This window comes from Vidua macroura, chromosome 2 (genome assembly GCF_024509145.1).
Source record: "Vidua macroura isolate BioBank_ID:100142 chromosome 2, ASM2450914v1, whole genome shotgun sequence".
In the NCBI taxonomy this organism is placed as follows: domain Eukaryota; kingdom Metazoa; phylum Chordata; class Aves; order Passeriformes; family Viduidae; genus Vidua; species Vidua macroura.
The window spans coordinates 29,615,926-29,636,628 of record NC_071572.1 but is presented as its reverse complement, the minus strand read 5'-3'; the positions used below and the strand labels follow the sequence as shown (position 1 = coordinate 29,636,628).

The window sequence follows — 20,703 nt, the reverse complement described above, 5'->3', positions numbered from 1 at the left end:
GTCAGTGTCTCTCAGCACAGAAAGTCCAAAATTCTCATTAACTAGAGTTCAAACACTGTACCACAGAGAATTTTGACATTGCAGTTGCACCTGTATTGGAGATTTGGTTTAGATAATTACCATTTTGATGCAAATTTCCCACTTGTCACCACGTGTCACCTTTTGCTTTGCATTACAGACCATCACAGTTGCAAACACTGGATCCCTTTCACAGAAAGTCAAGTGGAAGACATTCTCCACCATAAAGGAACATTCAGTCTGTGGGACCAGTTGGTTTGAAGGAATCCCCTCACAAGCACATGCAGCGTGGTTTCAGGGTCCTCAGAACTAGCTGTTTTGGGGTATCACAACTGTTCTCACCACCTGCCCTATCTGCACTGTCTTCTAACACAGTCAAATCATTGAATAATTTGAATAATTTGTCAGTAAATTAAAGGCACTCAGTTCTAAGATATGTAATACAGGTTTTAGAAGCTTCTAATCAACAGCACTATGTTTGCACACCCTGTTATCCTGACATGTGACACTAAATATGGTAGTTTTTGTGGCGGAGAAAATACGCTGGCATTTTAAAAAAATCCATAAGAGCAGTTGGAGGAGGATAATGTATTCACTCAGTAAGTGCCTTACTGGTATGAATAAAACAAATGCCAAATACAAGACAACTCAAGATCCAATTTCAGGCAAGTGGTGTGACTCAGCCCTTCCTCTTTATGCTGGTATTACCTGCTAAATTACATACATGTGTTTAAGAGAGGGAGCCCCCTTTCCAAGCGAGGCTGTCATTTGCGCGGTCCCCCACCAGATGTCCCTCCCGCAAGCCCTGCCCAGTCCCTTTATTTACACACTGAGTAGTTTTGCTAACAGGTGTGACAGGACCAGGGAGCCGTGCCAAGTGTGGTGCCCGGGGTGCCACTTGCGCTGGGGAGGCAGATGGGGAGAGAGGGCAAGAGAGGAAGGCACGAAGCAGGCTCTCCTGCCTGCCCAGGCTGCCACCACCTCTCCCAGACGATGCAATTCCCTCGTGCTGCACTTGCTGCCTGAACGGTGAGCATTGAAAGCTTTTTTGCTTGATTTGGTATGGCTTGTTTTTTGTTGTGGTTTTTTTTTTTTTTTTTTTTTTTTTTTTTTTTTTTTTTTTTTTTTTTTGTGACAGTGGAAAAATCAGAGAGGCTGCATAAATTATGTAGTTGGAAAAGTCCTTTTATTCCTCAACAGGGTAATGCTGTGGCCAAGATTTTTCTGGGTCAGTGGAACCTGCACAACCGGTATCTTCATACAAACTCCAGGTCTGTCTGCAGCTCAAGGAATGGGACAGGCACATAAGAACTATAAAATGACCTCTAACAGGCAAATGAAAGAGCCCTGAGGAAGAAGTGGCTGTGGACAGTGTGAATCACCAGAAGTGACTGTGCATACCTTCATGCACCCACTATATGCTAAATTTGTAATAAAATTATCACAGCCTCTGGACATGGGCTTTGCCACGCTTGCACATGCAAAGCTTTCCAACGTGCTGCTGCCGCTGTTGAGCGTGGTATCCTGTTTTGCTGCTGCTTATGGGGGTGAGTCCAGCCTGGGCAAGAGGTCCTTGCCTCACTATGAACATGATTCCAGTAGTGCTGTTGACTCTTCTCAAGACACGAGGCTACATGTTTTCACATTGGACTATGACTATGTGCAAATTCCCTATGAAGTTACCCTTTGGATCCTCCTTGCCTCTTTCGCAAAAATAGGTAAGTAGAAAATGTGTTCTTAGGTCCTTCTAACTTGGAAAGAAGTTAAAAAAATACAATGTAACCAAGTAACTTTCATTCATTTTGTATCTGGGATTGATTTTACAGCGTCTGTCCTCAAAAGAACAAGTGTGTTCGTTACCACGGCAGTGCCAAAATTCCACCTTAGAATGATTCCATCTTGCTTAAGTTAACATATGACCTCTAACCTTCAGGTCTCTTGAGCTGTGAGAAGCAAACAGCAAGAGAGCTCCCTGACACAGTGCTGTCCATTCATTATCTAGTCCTTATAGATCACAAGATACTGGAATTTGCAACCTGACACAGCTGTAGAACTCAGTTACACCAGGCTGAGTCTTCAAGTGTATTGAATTTTGGGGAGACAGTGTAAAGCATTCTTCCTTTGTATGAATAAAAGGAAACGTTTCCCTCTGAGTCTTTGTTTTAAGTATTTGCTCCTAAAAGTTGGTGTGAAAAGTAATACCAGGGAGAGAGAATGAGAGTCTCTGAGGGTGTGGATCACCAGGGATGTAGGCTAAGTATCTTTTGAATACAGAGAATGCATCTAGCTTCTATTAGAACTCCATGTGGGTATCTGAAAGGGGAAAGGCAACTCAGGGAGCAGTAATTGCAGTAGGAACTGTAGTTAATATAGCAAAAAAGGCTCATCATGTCTTACACATTTTCATGGCTGGGCTGAAATTATTTTGACCATTTAGAATTAATGCAGCAATATCAATTAAATGAAGAAGATGGTAATAATGTGAAGAATTGCACACATAAAATATCCCTTTTCTTTTCATCTTTTTGTGGGATTTACAAACTTTTCCTTAGAATGAGCTGGTAGGTGAGAGTGATGTTTTTCTGGAGGTGGCCTGAAGAGAAACATTTTTCCTGTCATAGCTGGATTTACCCAGCTGACAAAAATCATTACATCCATGATTTGCCAGTTTCATTATAGCTGATGCCCTCAATCCGATTCCTACAAATGTCTTCACTGGTATAACATAACAATAAAAATTTTAACAAATAAAACTTGTTGTGGCATCAGCAGAGTGTGTTAATATTAAGCATATTGACCAAATTCTTTATTTATCATCCATAAAGGCACATCTACATAATATTCTTGTTTTGAACATGAAATAGATACTTTAGAAGAACTGTGTGATGCCTCCCAGGCGGATCTGTTACTTTTACTGTGAGTTTTCAAATAACATTATTTTTGATGAGCTGTTAATTTTAAATATATTTGGAAGAAAGAGTTAGTTTGAGTAATCGGGTTAGCCAGGGAAGAAGATTTCCAAACTGTTAAAGTTTTCAGTGTTTTGATCAAGTGTTATCTTCTTTCTGGATTTCAGTATTTAAGGGTGGGAAACACTTCCAAGATCTTGAAAGGCAAAACAATCCCCTTATCTTTAAAACTGGAAGATGAGTTGAAAATTATTTTTTTAAATTAAAAAGCAGATGAGAAGAGTTATGATAAAAACTCTTGGTAAAAAAATATAGTGTCCTAAAAAAATATTGAAACTTTCATAAAAATATTATGTTCCTTTGCTTTTGAAGACTGATAATTCAAGGGTCATAGAAATATCGTCATGGCAGAACCTTCTAGAGTTGCAAGATGAAGGCTGACCTAGCTTCAAGCATGGCGTCACAGACATTAGATTTAAAGGTTTCTTAGTCTGCCTCAGTCTCATTCTTGTTAATTTTAAAAAATCCTGTCATTTTTAGTGCAGGCACATCTCACAGTATGATGACACAGTTCCTTGTATAGTGACTAGACAAGCCAGTAGCAGGTGGGTAGTAAGGATTCTTGAAGAATATTTTCTTTTCAAAATGTAGAGGATAATTTCAAAGAGGTTTCTTCCCAGAACTGGAGCTTAAATTCAGATATGCTTGCTTGGAAATCAGGAGCTGGGCAGCAGGAAGAGAAGAAATTCATGGTCAAAGTCTTGCCCTGCTTTAGTGATACAAGTGTGGGAATGTTTAGTTTTGAAGGGAACAGTAGTGCCTGTTTTTACCTTCATAATCCTTAGAGCAAAAGCTGGCTGTCTGAAGACAGTGTCCAAACACAGGCAAGACAATTGTCTGACATCAGGTTAATTTAAACTTGAATAATCCCCTAATGTTTTATTCAAGGTTTCCATATCTTTCACCGACTACCAAGACTTATGCCTGAAAGCTGCATCCTGATTGCCATTGGAGCACTAGTAGGAGCAATCATCTTTGCTTCCCATCACAAATCTCCACCAGTGATGAACAGTAGTATTTACTTCTTGTACCTCCTTCCACCCATTATTCTGGAAGAGGGTTATTTCATGCCAACTCGGCCATTTTTTGAAAACTTTGGATCCATTCTGTGGTGGTCTGTTCTGGGATCTCTGCTAAACTCATTTGGGATTGGCCTCTCCCTCTATGGAGTCTGCCAGATCGAAGCCTTTGGCCTGACTGACCTGAACCTGCTGCAGAACTTGCTCTTTGGCAGCATGATTTCAGCAGTGGACCCCGTGGCAGCTCTGGTAGTTTTTGAAGAAGCCTCTGTGAATGAGCAGCTTTACATGATGATCTTTGGAGAGTCATTGCTAAATGATGGCATAACTGTGGTGAGTTTCTTTCTGCTCCTTGTCTTCCCCTCTTTGGACTCTTTTGGCTTGTAGGGTTCCTGGGCACAGGACAAGAACAGCTCAACGGAGATCCTAATGTTATTTATTTTATGAATACTCCACTCAATTACACACAAGGGATTTTAATGTATGCAAAAATTACATCTTATATTACCTCTTTCCAAAGCATATGTTTTAGAGCTGCTGGAAGAGGAAAACATACACGTGCATGTGAGAAGTGCTCTTGCATTCACTGAAGTGAATGCATAAGCTAGAGCTGATTTTTCTGGTCAGATCAGTGTAGGACCTTGGAATGTTCTTGACATTGTGCAAGCAAATAAATAGAAAATTGTACTGCTTAAAGACTGAGGGCAGAAAGGGTAGAAATACAGGAGACCCTGCTTTGTCATATACCTGAGAGAGTCCCCTGGGGAAAAAAAGGCAAACCAGATGTGGATAACCTCTGGAGGCCACACTCTGTCCTCCAGTCCCTTCCAGAAATTTCACCAGAGACCTTAGACAGGAATTCCAAATGCCTCTAAGAACTTTACATAACTCTGTTTCTACAAGTAAAAATATTGACATCTGACAAATGGTTACCTTTTTTGGCTGTCTTGTCATAAGTATCCAGAAACAATGTTTCCTGAATAAGAGAGATTTGTTTAGTTGGTTGTGTTTTTGTTGTTGCTCTTGTTTTTTGTCGTTGACTTTTTAATAGGAGAAGAGTGTTTTTACAAAACTCCTCTTGCTAATATTTTTCCTCTTTTTAGTTCTGCTAAAATTGGAGCAACCTGAAATTCTAGTTGTTAGCAGATGTGACAAGAGCATTTAAAACACATGTTTTTCAAGGAAGAAAATTCAAGTAGGAAGTTTATTGCTCAGAAACCAACAGGACTGCTCACGTGGTACAAGTTAACAGCAGGTTAAGGAGTTTCACTAGATAAGATCTTTACAGAATTTAAATCACAGGAATCTAAACCACATAAAAACTATTCAGATACTGCTATACATGAGGTACAGCCCAACTTGGACTTGTAAAATCAGGACAGAGTTCACTGCTGAAAGGCTTCATGGCAGAAGTGCAGTTTATGAGTACTGAGAAATGAAAAAGGAACAAAGTAACTTTTTGCAGGCACAGCCTGTAGATGATAAATCCTTCCTCTTGGTGATCAGAGACACAGGGCTGATGTAGAACTAAGGGACAAATGTTATTTAATTTACTTTCAAACTACTTGGGTGCTACAGTTGTAACAGAAAAATCCCCAATGCATCTATCTCTTACACTTGTCTTTTTGGTTCCTTCAAATACTGACCTCAAAAATGTAGCACCTCTTTTTCACACTGGAAGAGCTTGTTTCATGCTTTTTTTGATGGGCTCCTGGGCTCCCTACCTTGCTTTTGCTTTTCTCCCAGCGATTTATCATGTGGGTCCAACTCCTGACGGTATTTGCCTGAGCTTTCAGTCAGGATCCTGTTGCAGTGCAAATGTGCAGACAGAAAGCCTGTTAAAGCAGTGGATTTAGGCACTCCTCAGCAGCACTGGGTGTGTTAGTAAAGGAGATGAAAGGGCTGTACGTGGGGTATGTTGGGTGCACCATTGAGAGTTCCCATTGCCCCACACACTCATCTTTGGGGTTCATCTTGGAGCAGCTGCACTGCCATCACTTTGTCAGCTCCTGCTATTGCATCTCTGCATCAGCCACCATTCATCCCTTTTCTGGGCATTTGAGCTTTCAAAATCTCTACCTGGCTTCATGCTCAAGAAGACTGAAATATTTGTCACCTGAATGGAGTCCAGTAGGTGACTGTCTCCTCTCTGATATACCACTTACTTTTTTCCAAGACTTTAAAACTATTTATCTCAGGTATCTTCTCTTACCTTTTCCTTCTTTTTCTCTCTTAACAGTTTCATTTGAATTAACTCTGTTTAAAAAAGATAATATCACCAAGATATGTTAAGCATACATATTTTTTTATTGTTTAAATACAAATATCCCCTGGTACTCTCCAGCCTGCTTATCAGCTTAAACATTTTTTTCACCAGCAGGAAAAACTGGTATTTATTGAACTTGTGTATTACATGTGGGGCAACAATAGCTCTGTCTCCTATATTTAGTTCAATATGCTGGTATTGAACTAAATACTCAGACCGTAGAGTTAGAATTGTAATCTAGAAGTTATGACTTTGCCTTAAGGGGGTGGGAGAAAAGCGCATGATTTACTTGTTTTACTTATTGGTACCTTTTCTTTTTTTCCCCAGTAAAGGAAAAAAAGCCATGTCTGTGGTGGAAAAAAGAAAGTTCCAAGTCCTGTTAATTACTTCTTTCCCCAGTTATATCTGAGTGGGCTGTTAGCATCAGAATAGCTCAGATAGCAACAAGGCTGGACCTAGGATACATCATACAGTAGTAGAATTTCAAAGCCCTGTTCAAAAAAAGTATTGTAAATCCAGTGCAGATTTTATTCAAGACTGAACTCAGGTGGAATACCTGATTTTTCTGTGAAGTGTTTCACCCATCTAAAGTTCTGCTCCCACATATACACAGACAATTTTGTTTCTAAACAGGAGCTGAGCCACCAGAATGAATCAGGAAATGGAATATTCCCTGACTGCTTCATCTCTGAGGCTTGATTTTAGAAATACTGAGAACGCCTATATGTCATGCTGTACTCCAAATGAATGGCACTGGTTGTATTCTCTAATGGAACTCTCTCTTTGTAAGCAGCAGAACAGTTAAATCTAATACATGTTGAAGACCTAAGTAAAATTACTATTTTTATTTGAGGAGATTTGAAATTGCCTCTTTGATGTCACTGAGAAAGACCTTGACCACTACTTTGGATGCTAGATAGGAGGATAGAGATATTCCTTGCTCCTGCTGTAAAAGTTGTTCCACTGTCTTTAGAGTAAAACCAACTACAGTAGTCAGAAAGAATTAGCAGGGTGGCAAAAAAGAATTATCAAGATAGCCTGTGTTGGTGGTTAAGGCAGTCACTTGAAAATCTCTTCTTCCAATGATTCTGGTGTGGACTATGTGTGCATTAACTGCACATAGACCCCTGGAGCATGGAGCAGTCCCTGGGGAGTCTCCTGTGTCAGCAGTGTCATGCTCTCTGTTCCTCTCTGTGGTTCTGAGAGCTGCCCAGTGGTACAAAATCCTCTCTAAGCAACCCAAATCATTACATTCTCAGAGTTGCTACATGAGACCACTACCAATCCATCTCTTCTTTTTGTGTGAACAAAACCCTCCTAATCTGATTCAGGCTTTCCTAATATATAAAGAATTCTAGTAATCCATTTGCTGGCATAAACACTGCAATGTAACTAAGCTGAGCCTTACTTATATGACACAGTGCAGGCTGTGGTACAGAACAGTTTACTCCCACAAAGCATGTTACAAAAAAGAAATACAAATTATGTCATATTTCCATAACTTTCATTTTTATGCCAAATCAGTTAAATCATACGGGTACTTTAGGAACTAGAAAAGTGAAAAAAAATTCTTAAGTCATTTGCTGAGGATCTTTCTTCTTAAGTCAGCATAGAATAATTTATAAAGAATCACAAGTCTTAGGAAGAGGTCAAAATCTACAAGAAAGGGAAACAGAGAAAACAGGCTCTGAAATTAAAAGCTATAGGGTAGGTAAGGTGAGGTTTGCTTACTGTGAAGACATGAGCCCTCTTTTCCTTATCTGCCACTGAAGAGACAAATTTCATACCCTGGCATTAGGAAAAAGAAGTTCTGGGTATTTTCTTAAAAGAAATATTTTGTTTGGCTTTGTCTGTCTCCCAGAACTATCAGCAGTGAGCCTCCTGGAGAACAGACTGCATGACAGCTCAAGGTTATATGTCCCCAGCAGCAATTTAAGATTAGATAGTAGCTGAGCAGTAATTATTATCCTAATGAGCTTGAGTCTTCTACCTGCAAATACCTGCTTTAGTCTTCTTAATAACCTTCTGGAATTAACTAGATGAAGAAGAAAGACCAAAGAAAACCATAAAATTCAAATTACTTTGGTCTATTTATTGTTTTTGAACTAATGCTTTAGTGCAACAGCTTTGGAGAGCTGGTGTCTGCTTGTTGCCCAAATTCTCTTCAAAACTGAAAGGTGACTTTCATGTGTTACACACTTACTGTAAACAGATGTGACAAGATTTAATATTAACTGATTGTCAGCAACCTCTAAGGCCTTTTTATTACTACACCACTCTGGAAATTTTCTATTAGTTTCTAAAAGATGAATGAAAGTGGAATATGATGAAAATCTTTCATTAATGTTTCTGCAGAATATAAATTATTGATAATAGAAGTTTGGTAAAGTTTTCTGCTCTAAGATATTATCTTTACAGAACAAATTATATAATACATTATATAAAATTATAATTTGAATTAAATTGAATCTTTCTTCTAATCTTATATTTTCTTTTAATTTTTGCAATATCAAGCTTTCTAGTCAAAATGTGTATATATGCAGGGTCTTTAAAGCATTTAGACTGTCACAGCATTTGGTTCATACTTTGAGGTTATTATCTGGGGAGGTGGTTAAGTGGCATCACACTCCAAATATATGATGATAGAGAGGCTTTTTTTAACCTAGCTGTAGACATTATGAAACTGATGCTACCATCTTCCCTTCCCATTCCCAGTGATGTTTCATGATTTTTGTGTGTCAAGTGCTATTGAAAGCATGTAACATTCCCATGTCCATCTGATGAAGTTTGTCAAATCTATTGACTGATCCTATAGACAAACTAAATGGTATTTAAATCAAATATGTGACTCTTAGTCACTGCCCTGCCCCAGCCTTTCAGAAGGAGAAAATGGAACGTAGAGCCTGGGGTTTTTAAGGTACCCAGCTGAGCTTTTAACCTCTTCTACAAAGACAAAAAAATTAAATTAACTATCAAAAAAACCAAAAAAAGAGAGTACTTTTTTATTTTTCAATGGCATGTGGTCCCCCAGTAATTTACTACTATTCCACAGCCATTTACCTTTTTTTTTTTCTCTTTTTCAGGACACTTAATGGACCCTTATTTCTGAGACTTGTTAAGAACCAGCTGAGATTTCAATTGTTACTTTGCTGATCTGTCTAAAGCAATTTCTGGCATACGCAGACATTTAAACACACACATTGTTTCACCTATTAAATAAGTAAGCCTGCCAGGTTCAGAAAGATGCCTAACTGCTGTCTTCTTATTTTCTTATGTAGGTTTTATATAATATCTTCATCGCCTTCACCCAGATGCACAGGTATGAAGAAATTGAATCCATCGATGTCTTTGCTGGCTTTGCGCGCTTCTTCGTGGTAGGGCTGGGTGGAGTCCTGTTTGGCATCGTATTTGGATTTGTCTCAGCATTCATGACTCGTTTCACCCACAACGTCTCTTCAATCGAACCCCTGCTGGTCTTCATGTTCAGCTACCTCTCATACTTGTCTGCTGAAACCCTTTACATCTCTGGCATTTTGGCGTGAGTATTCCTTATGGCTTTTTGGGTGATCTCTTTGAGGAACTGGCGTTGTTTTGTGGTGGTTTGCTCAAGGTTGGTACAACACAGGCATTCAGTCTCTGGCTTAGAGATGCAGTGCACAGCTTCTTAGAGATCTGTAAAATGCAGTAGTAACTAGGAAAAGCAAACCTACAGTCAGTGTAGGCACAGATATGCTATCGAGGGGCATTGGCAAAAGTACTGCAAGTTGTGGATAAAGTGGCCAGTGCTGCCACCATCTGTCTGCTATCTCTGATAAGATCAGCAGCAGGAGAGAATGATTTGATACTACATCAGTTTATCTGTATTTATTTCTAAGAAGCTTCACCATCAGATTCTAAGAGAGACATAAAACAATGGGTATGAAAAATATAAGAAAGCACACCTGAGTTCTTTGTGAACATTAGCCCTAACACAATTCACTGGAATTATGTTACATTTGAACAGTATCACTGGGATTGAAACTGGAGAAAAACCAGATGGAAGAGAACATCACCTACACATGCATACTTATAGTCATGCATATGAATATTGACAATCATTTCTTTTTTTTTTTTTTTTTTTGTGGTCAGAATAGCTTGATACTGTTGTAATGCTGGGGACATGCTCCTCAAAGTATGTGATGATGTGAGTGCCTGCTGCAGAGAGAAAGCTGTTAGGTTCCTGACTGGAGTAAATGCAGGAATGGTGAGAATTGTGGGAAGGAAAGAGGATGGCAGCAAGAAAGGAACTGGAAAAGAAAGAAAGGAACAGGGATGGAAGTGAGAGGCTTAAGGAGAAAGCTGCTGACAAGTCACCTGCAAGGATACCACCCAAAACAGCCCACCTGCAGGGTGCAGCAATAAAGACATGGAGCCCTCACGTTGCTAAATGCTCCAGCTGGTGCTGTTGCTGCCACAGGCTCAGTGCACAGCTGGTGGGTAGCAGCAGCTTTGCATGGCCTCTACTGCCTCTGAGCGTTCATGATGGGCCTTGGATGACCTTGTGTTGCATAAAGTGCTTCCCTTTGTAGAGGACAAACCAGTTTAAACTTAACAAATAGAAGCATATGGCTGCATATGCTGTTGTCCAGACAGGTGCATTTACTCACCTCAACTTGGTGAATCTCTGATTTCACAGAATCACAGAATGGTTTGGATTGGAAGGGACACTTAAAGGCCATCTAGTCCAATGCCCTGGCAATGAGCAAAGACATCTTCAGCTAGATCAGGTTGCTCAGATTCCTGTCCAAACTGGCCTCGAATGTTTTCACAGGTGAGATGTCTGCCACCATTCTGGGCAACATCTTCCAGTGCTTCACTGCTCTCATTGTAAAATAGTTTTTCCTTACATCTAGTCTAAATCTACCTAAATCTTTTAGTCTAAATCTATTATCCCCTGTCATATTGCAATAAGTGCTACTAAAAAGTTTGTCCCCATCTTTCTTATAGACCTCTTTTAAAGGTCAAAAGATTGAAATAAGGTGTTCCTGAAGCCTTCTCATCTCCAGGCTGAAGAACCCTGGGTTAGTCAGCTTCAGAGCAGAATTGCCTTTATAAAAATAACCTTTGCAGGATGGTCCTGGGAAGCAGTATTTGAATATTTAAACCTATTAAATAAGTAGTTAGACTGGATATAGATTATCTTGAGCAATTAGACAAGGCAGATGACTCTTGTACTGTTTTGTATACCTAACACATATGCTCAGATTGAGGTGACTGGCAACTTTAGTTGAGCAGGATTAGATGTACTGTACAGTGAACAGTAAAACCATATGGACCCTTTCCTACCTACACTGCCCAAAATATTGCTTCCCCCCTACTACTTGCACAAGACTACATAGCTCTTTATTTCTTTAACTTCTTGTTTTCATTACAGTTCTGAAATTATTAGTAATTTAAGAATGGTAATTTATTATTCTTACTGCTTCATTGAGGAAATTATTGCTTGTTTTAGAGATGGGAACTTATTGTCACCTTTCTGAATTATTGAGGATTCATTCATTTTTCACTTGGATCATGAAAGTCTATTATGTATGTGTATCTGAAAGTCAACAGTATTAATCATTAATGCCTAATGGCCTTGTCTTAGAGTGTCCTTGGACATGCTAAATGACTCAGCTCCACCAGGATACCCTTGAGATTTCTTCAGTGGAAATTAAATGAACTGAAACTAGAGGAAGGTTATTTAATGAACAGTCATCATTCTCTGAATTCACAAGTTTGGAAAAATATCATTACAAGAGGCCCCCAGAGACTAAAATCATAAAAGTAGAAACTAGATAGGTGATGGAATATGTTACTAGCATAGCACTCAATCTGTGCGTTACCTATGGAAAATGCAGAGGGGAAAAGGGAATCCCCTTCACTAGGGCTGATCAAAGACTGCTGTTCCATGCGATTGTCACCAGCGTCTGTGCTGGGTGGCTGCTGATGCCTCTGACACAGGCTCTAGGCTTCATTAACAGTGACGAAGTGGAAAATGTCCCTTTGCTTCCTTAGGCACATTCCACACATCCTACGTAACTACAGGGAGAAGGACACCTCCATAGAATAATTGAATTTTCTCCACAATGGGCCGCTGTGGTTGGAGAGTTCTGAAGCTTGCCCTGGCACTGCTATCTGCCAGCCAGCTGCCAGGGAGCCTTGGGAGTTTTGGCCCTGGCATGGGGCTACCATCCGCTGCCACCTCAAGGGAGAATACCACTGAGAGGCAGACTATGTCTCTCTAACTGATCCATCTGTAGGCTGGTACAAAACTGACCTGCCTATTGTTTGAGACAAATACTTGGTGCTTGGTGGCTCCATGTTAGGCATTCAAGATAAAATGGACTTTGAGCTGGAATGTGATATGCTCCCTTCCTTGTCAGAAAGGCTGACTAGTTTGCTTCCCTTATCCTATAAGTAAAACAGATTTGTAAACCTGAATGAAGATCTTTTTCTATCCAATAAAATAGCTAATGTTACTGAAGAGCTAAAATGCTGGTTGTGATGAAGGACAGAATCTGGTGGTGGAGAGTACAGGTAATGATGGCTGATGTTGTCCTTAACTGAAAAGAACAGGTTGTGGCTGATCTCTAATGTTTTGCTTGATACAGGATGACAGCATGTGCAGTGACAATGAAAAAATACGTGGAGGAGAATGTTTCCCAGAATTCTTATACCACCATAAAATATTTCATGAAGATGCTAAGCAGCATCAGCGAGACCCTGATTTTTGTGTTCATGGGAGTGTCTACAGTGGGGAAAAACCATGAATGGAACTGGGCCTTCATTTGCTTCACTCTGTTCTTCTGCCTCATTTGGCGGACACTGAGTAAGTCAGCTTTTGCAGACAACCTTCTCTGCACCTATGAGAAAAACTCTTGGGCACAAAATTTTGTTAGAAAACTCTGTGGGGACTGGCACAACTGGTTTAACAACAAATTTACTAGTTTATATTAGTGACAAGCAAATTTCACAAATCTACACACAGAGGAAAAGGGGGAAAAAGCCCCACACAAATCTGAACGCAAGTCTCCAAGCATACACTTCACGTTTAGCTGAAAATGGAATTTTTTAAAGCAAAATTAAAATATCATGATTACGCTTATAGATGTTTATATCTTAATTTACTATATGCCCCTTGGGTAAGTGGGCCTCGTAATGATTTCACAGCACACTGTCATTAACTTATTAATTAGATAATGTGTTACTCCATTTTTGCACACGCTTCGTCCCATTCCTGCAAAGGTAACCTACTCCCTGACCTGTGGGACAGATTCCTCTAGCATGGGCAAGACAGTTTATAGATAATGTCAGACAAGTTGTGAGACAACATTTCCTCCTAATGTCCAGAATGGGTTGAAAGTAATGCTGAAAAGGGAGAAGGAATAAGAAGGCTGGTGGTTGGTGTTCTGGAGGTGGTAGCAAAAAGAAAGTAATTTTCTTGCTATATCTGGACCAAATGTGACCTTTTAAAGGCTTGCTTTCCATTCTGAAATATCCTTCTAATTAAGACAGAAACAATGCTCTCCTGATATAAAAGCTGTTTTCCAGCCACATGTCCATCCTTCTCTCCGACACCAAGGGGAGTGCTAGAGCTTTCTAGAGGAAGGACAAAACATTTTCTGCTAAATTTGTGTGTTAGAATGATTACATCATTTTCTCTGAAGCTTGAATAAAATAAAGAGAAGTGGCCTGAGGTTGATACCTCACATAGGCTGTTTCACTGAGTGCCTGATGCCTAGCATAGTTATAAGTAGCCAAAAAAGGTCTTGCATAAAGTGATATCCAGCAACCTACATAAGAGGATGCTGTTACTGGCTTTACCTCTAATAATCCGAGTATATCGGTGACAGCTGTGTAAAATAACACCAGTTATCAGCATTTGTCAGTTTTTATGTCAGTAATTTAATGGTTTCCACATAAAACATAAGATATATATTTATTGTGGGGGATGAAGAAGTGAATCAAACAAATTGTTAAAATTACACTATAAAGACAAGTTGTAGTCCTTACACAGCTGCAGATTATCTTATTAATTTTAAATTTTATTAAAAGTAAAATGAAGTTTGAGAAATAAACAAAGAATTAGAGACACAATAAGCCTGAGGATTAAAATTTAAAATGCTATTATTCTTTGTCTTTCAGTGAACCTGTCCACAGGACTTGTTGGTAAAGCACTGTTCAAACACTTTAGGCAGATACTGTGCAGAAAGCTGGAAACATTGCAAGGGAAGGCACAGGGAAAACTCTCATCCAGTTGTTTTTCTTTTCTCCAGAACACTTTGGAGGAAACTATGCAACATAAGTATAGGAAGTAAATATTTTCCCCTAATCTCTCTTCTAAACTTTAAATCCTGAAGCTGTTAGGAGCCACAGTATTTTACAGGAGATATTTCACAAGCCAAGTTTAGCAGTTGGTCAAAGAGAAACTACAACAAACCAAAACAGAAAAAAACGTGGGCTGTCAACAGTTCCCCGAGCCAAGACACTGTTTTGCTTTTAATATTTAATATTTTCTTTTTCTCCTTGATTAATAATAGCTGTGGGTTTTTTTCCCCTTCCTAGGTGTGTTTGCTCTCTTCTACATCAGTAACAAGTTTCGAACATATCCCTTCACCTTCAAAGACCAACTCATTATTTCTTACAGTGGCCTCCGAGGAGCCAGCAGCTTTTCTCTTGCGTTCTTGCTTCCAAAGAATCTTTTCCCCAGAAAAAACCTGTTCATCACTGCGACTCTTGTGGTTATATATTTCACTGTGTTCATCCAAGTATGTATATTTCTTAATGGATAGCTTTCATGTAATAGAGGTGAAAAAGTGAAAAAGATGAAAGCTTCATAGTGAAAATTGCATTGAAGTCACTCTTAGGCTAAGACAAGTTATTGCATTTTAGGGCCAGATTTAGCACTATACTGTGTAATTAGCCTTTTTTAGAGCTTTTAGGTAATACAAAAATTCTGTATTGAAAACATGTATCTTTTAAAATATTCAGGGGAGAGGGTACTTGGTGTCCAAAATTATTTATGTTCATTCCACATGCATTTCCTGGTGCTTCCAGGAAGTATCAATTTAAGAAGTATTTTAGCTTTACCTTTCAGTACTAATTCTTTCTTTATTTGTGATATATCTCAAACTGACCAGAAATGTCTGGTCAGTGACAGTATGTGTGTTCTGTGACAGATTTCGAATCTTATACTTTTATCTTCGTCTGTCTTGGAGTCCAAATACAAATATTTTGAAATCCTTTGTAAAAGAATATTTTAAAAAATAAAGTGAATAAGTCACATTTGTAAGTATAGATGTCTGCTTTAGATAGTTGAGTTATTCCACCTGGCTTACTGCTGTACCTGGAAGAACTGAAACTTCTAGACTACTTGCAACCCATATTTTGCATTTTCCAATACAAAGGTCTCAGATCCTCTAGGGTGCCAATGGGGCACTATGAACTTGTGATGAGTAAGGTGCTTAGATTCCATCAGGACATTGTTTTTCACAAAAAACCAATTCATTTCTATTTCCCCTTTTAAAATGGTTTTCTGTAGCAGTGCAGTAAAGAAATGGGAAAAACTGAAAACAGTTTCTAAGTGAAAAACCCCTGGAATGTTTAATTCTGAAATGTTGACGTAAATGGTTTTAAGACTTCAAGATCTCACAAAGATAATATTTTCTTTCAAATGAGTCCTCTTTTGAAGATGAATGCCAATGAGTCAGTTACTTTACATAATTAGAATATGCCAATAAATAGAATCTCACTTAAAAAACCTTTTTTAAAAAAGTTTTTGATTTCAAATTCTCTTCTGTAGCTCTCCATACAAATAACGGTTCATTTATGTGCTAAGACACAGCTTTCCTAGCTGATTAAAATTATCCCCTTTTTCTTTCTTTCTATTTTTGCCTAAAAGATAATTAACAATTCAACTCATTATTCCAAATGCAGGGAATCACAATTGGACCATTGGTCAGATATCTGGATGTTAAAAAGACGAACAAAAAGGAATCGATCAATGAAGAAATTCATGTGCGAGTAAGTTTTTTATATTAATAGCCAGTATTTCAAAAAGAAAAGAACAGGTATTCCAAAAGAGCTGGAAAGAGGGAGGCACTTGGAAGCCTGGCATTCAGTGCATTTGGATGCTCAGTGCATTTAAGAATGTGTGGAGGTAACCTAGGCATCATTTTCTAAGATCTTGCATTTCATTTATATTCATATTTATAATCATATTATACTATCATCCACAAGTGTCATGGTGTAGTAGGTCCCTTACTTATTGGTACTTTGACCATGGGAGGACAGAAAGAGAAAGGTAATGTTTACCAAAGCACTCACCATCCTTCCTAGCTGGATTAGTCAGAAACATCTGTTGCCATCTTTTGACCAGTTCTAGACACTGAAGCCTTAAAGGTCTTTAATCCAGATTTATTGAACTGAGTTGAACCATTGAACTGCAAACTTACTTTCAAGTTATTCTGAGTAGTGATCTTTTATCCTCTCAAACATTTACTTCAGTTCCCAAATTACTATTATATAAAGTAACAGGAAGTTCTTCAATCTGATTTAACATTACAGAAAAGCTATGTACATTCTTTCATTTCACAATAGGCAATACATTTGAAATTAACAGAAACACTGTGTCTAAAAATGAAACACACACAGAGATGTAAGCTGCAGAGACATTAGCAAAATTAGAACATCTGAACTGATTTTGAATTTAAAGTGAATTTAATTATTACTATCTGAACCTTTACACTGAACCTTGAAGAGAACTTGCATTTTAAAGCACCCCTTATGACAACATGTCTGTAAGAATTGGTCTTTTTCTTTCTCTATAGTGCTGGAAATGCACAAAAAAGGACCAAAAGTAACAGAAGTTAGCAGGGACCAGTCTCATGTCATTCTGCAAAATCCTCAGAGCATTTACCTGTCAAGGTGAAGGTGTTGGTATGTGGCCCTGTGCCTCTCCCACAAAGTCCACACATGAGGAGGGGAAACTTGGAGGGGAAACAGAACCAAGAATTTATATTTTGGGTTCAGTAGACAAAAAGGACCCAACAATTTTTTGTTTCCATCAAAACATTGCCACTGCAGCCAAGCTGCTGCAGTGGCATCTTTGCCTTGATTTTTAGAGAAATGTAGGTGCTTTCAGAATTAACTTACATGCTCCAATAAAAAAAAAGGAATCTCAAAATCATGTCAATACGTGCATATTTGTGGTAACATTCTTTTTTTTATAATGGCCGCTTAAAATGTTTCCATGTTTTTTTCTGTAGTTGATGGATCACTTGAAAGCTGGTATTGAAGACATATGTGGACATTGGAGTAATTATCAGCTGAGAGATAAGTAAGTATCTCTTATTGCAGTCTAATATAATAAAATAACCTATCTATAATTTTAAATATAGTAGGTAAATAGAATAGGAAATCAAAATGCTGGGGTCATGTACTGTATCTCTTTTTAGAAACTGAACTCCTGAGTAACCATTAACTCTTGAGAGTGCAATGCTCATACATTGCCTCCTAAATTGGATGTGCACAGGCAGAAAATAAGCCTTCAGAAAGAAAAACATAGCATGGGAACTCATGCTGCAGACATCAGCCTGTGCATAGCCTTGGTATAAATCTGAGATCCCATAAAACATTTCTTTAATTCTGGATTTAGAACATAAGCTACACATGGTGTCAGTGCTTCACTGACTTTTTTTTTTTTTGAAGAGAACTTGCATTTTAAAGCACCCCTTATGACAACATGTCTGTAAGAATTGGCCTTTTTCTTTCTCTATAGTGCTGGAAATGCACAAAAAAGGACCAAAAGTAATAGAAGTTAGCAGGGACCAGTCTCATGTCATTCTGCAAAATCCTCAGAGAATTTACCTGTCAAGGCTCACTGCTGTGAGCCTCCACAGCAAAAAGGAGCCCTTGCTGGTATTAGAGAATCAGTAATAATTACTCACCTGTCCTTACAGGTCTTTGCATTCAGTAATGACTCTTATCTAAAATAAGAGTGCTGAAGAGAGTGTTTGAACTTAAACAGCCAGTAGCATAAGCAGATACTCTCAAGCTAGTCTTTACTCAGAAATGCAGGGCCCGCATTGTCCCTTCCATAAGCAGGGTGAGGTGGTTTTGTGAAGCTTTGCAGCTCTTCCAAGCTCTGCCCAGAAGAGATAGATCTGCTGTTCCCTTAACTTTTCCCTAAGGGAGTCCTGTGGACATGTTGTCCACCACCACAGCATGTGAAGGGAAGTAGGGTAAAGACTGATTTTTCTTTCCCCCAAACATCTTATTATGATGCTGTGGGCTAAAGGTTATCCCTAGTTATGCCTACGCTCCTGTGCTGGAATCCTGTCTGACCTTTCAGTATTGGACTCCAGTAATCCAGCCAAGGGTGTCTGCTGGGACATGTGGCAAGTCCTTTCATGACTGGGTTTCTCCCTATGGAAACCAGAAATTCAGAGTGGGAAGCTGATGACTAGTTTGCATCCAAGTCTTGTCCCAATGGGAAGTAATGATATAACGTACTAGGGCATAACACAGAATCTAAAATGTCTTCCTGGCTCTGAGTACAGAGATAGCTTTAGGATATCCATCTTCTGGGGCCACACCACTGCCTTTGCAGTCAATAAACTGAACAAATATCTGTTGGAGCAGTAAATCCGTTGAAATAGCTGCATTATACATATCTGTGACTAAATGCTATCCCTTTGTCCCATATCTACCTGATATCTCTGAAAAGAAAATTTTCCCTGAACTAGCCATAATTGTAGTGTTTTAGTTCATGGACAGATTCAAAAAACTCACTGTGTCTGACATTTAATAGAAGAAGATTGTATTAAAAAGTATTCCCTAAACTTTTGTACACAACTTTAAAGTTGTGTATCAGAATTAATTACCTAAGCAATGACAATCCAGGAGGCTTTTTGTTACACAGAAAAGCATAAAGAGCTCTAATGCCCGTACAAATATTTGTGTACCTTCCTCTGCTATTAATGAATAAAAAATGGTCTTTGCTAAAGAAAAAAAGATACAAATCCTCTAGTGTTTTTCCCAGCATCGTGGAGCACCTTACCTTGCTGTGGTAAACTGTTCCTTTGAAAGAAACAGAACTGTTGCTCTGCTGAAGATCTGCTGTTGTTCTGCTAAATGTCTGCCTGAAAGCATGTACCTGTTCCAAGGCACCCACACACATTCACATTCAAATTATGCCACACATTAGCAATATTTTACAATCTGCAGCATGTAAGCACATAGTATTTTGGGGTCCTTTCAATTTCTCTGTTATTCAGAATACAAAGAAATGTATTTTCTCTGCTCTAATTGTCAGGATTCAAAATTATCAGCAATGTAATGGGCCCTAACTACTGTAACTGCTGGGCCACTTAGAGCCTCATTGGTGGCTGGCTGAATAGGCCAGGATTACAGTAAGAGCAGCTGCTGCTGTTATGTCCTTCTATAATGCAACATTTGTACAAAAGCATGGAGACTGGCTGTATTCTTTTCTGACAAATGTGGCAGTGTAATATGCAAACATACACGCAGCCCTCTTTTTTTGCTCTGATTGCAGCTTGTTTCTTTCTTTTGTCTAGCGGGCTCTGCAATCTCTGTGGACCAGTAGACTATGCCAAATATCCCCCTAAAGGTCTCAGCTCACCAGGCCTTCAGGAGTCCACAGGTGCCTCTAATTTGTATTCAGTTTCCTCCACTGAATTGTAGATATATGCATTTGAATGAAGATCAGCTTGTACTACAGAAATGAAAACATATTTCTTTTTCTACACTTTGATTTTGGTATCTCTCTTGCAGATTTAAGAAGTTTGACAATAAGTATTTGAAGAAAATTTTAATTCGGGAGCACCAGCCCAAATCCAGCCTTGTGTCATTGTACAAAAAGATGGAGATAAAACTGGCCATTGAGATGGCTGAGAGTGGCATGAAAATTTCAAAATCATCCACTACTTCTTTACAGTGAGTACCAACCTCCTGACCCTTTGCAGTGTAGGGACAAGAGGACAGGGACAAAAATGAGGAAGTACTCAAGGTATTCCATGACTTAATTGAAATGGAAGAAAAAAGAAGACAGTTATGAAAAGAGAAGGCGCAATTTGGTGTTCATCACACTTGTGCTTTGCTCAGAGCATGAAAGTTAAAATCATGGACATTCCTGTTTCTTTTCCATGATAGGCAGTCCTGAAGAGAAATCATGAGTCAGGTACAGAAGCTACTCTGGTTGCTTTAAATCATAGTAGTGGCTCAAGACAGATGTACTTATCACTTATCACCCCCTGGCCAGTGGGTTTTGTTAATCCCTGCCAGGTGCTGAGATACCTGGAGGATGGTGTAGCATACAGGTCCTGACTCCACTGTCCCAGTCATGAATTTTTGCTGAGAGCAGATTTCTTTGTAGCATTTGCAATTTTTG

General features: G+C 38.9%; 1 protein-coding gene across 1 annotated transcript in view; it reads left to right on the top strand.

Moving 5' to 3' along the window:
• The first annotated feature begins 1,423 nt into the window (after window positions 1-1,423).
• SLC9A4 (solute carrier family 9 member A4) overlaps window positions 1,424-20,703 on the top strand; it is a 31,767-nt gene continuing 12,487 nt past the window's right edge. The window contains exons 1-8 of the mRNA XM_053971306.1: window positions 1,424-1,736; window positions 3,876-4,339; window positions 9,551-9,810; window positions 12,905-13,122; window positions 14,859-15,061; window positions 16,230-16,316; window positions 17,561-17,631; window positions 20,088-20,249. Of these exons, the coding sequence (XP_053827281.1) occupies window positions 1,424-1,736; window positions 3,876-4,339; window positions 9,551-9,810; window positions 12,905-13,122; window positions 14,859-15,061; window positions 16,230-16,316; window positions 17,561-17,631; window positions 20,088-20,249 (1,778 nt within the window). The remainder of the gene's footprint in view (window positions 1,737-3,875; window positions 4,340-9,550; window positions 9,811-12,904; window positions 13,123-14,858; window positions 15,062-16,229; window positions 16,317-17,560; window positions 17,632-20,087; window positions 20,250-20,703) is intronic.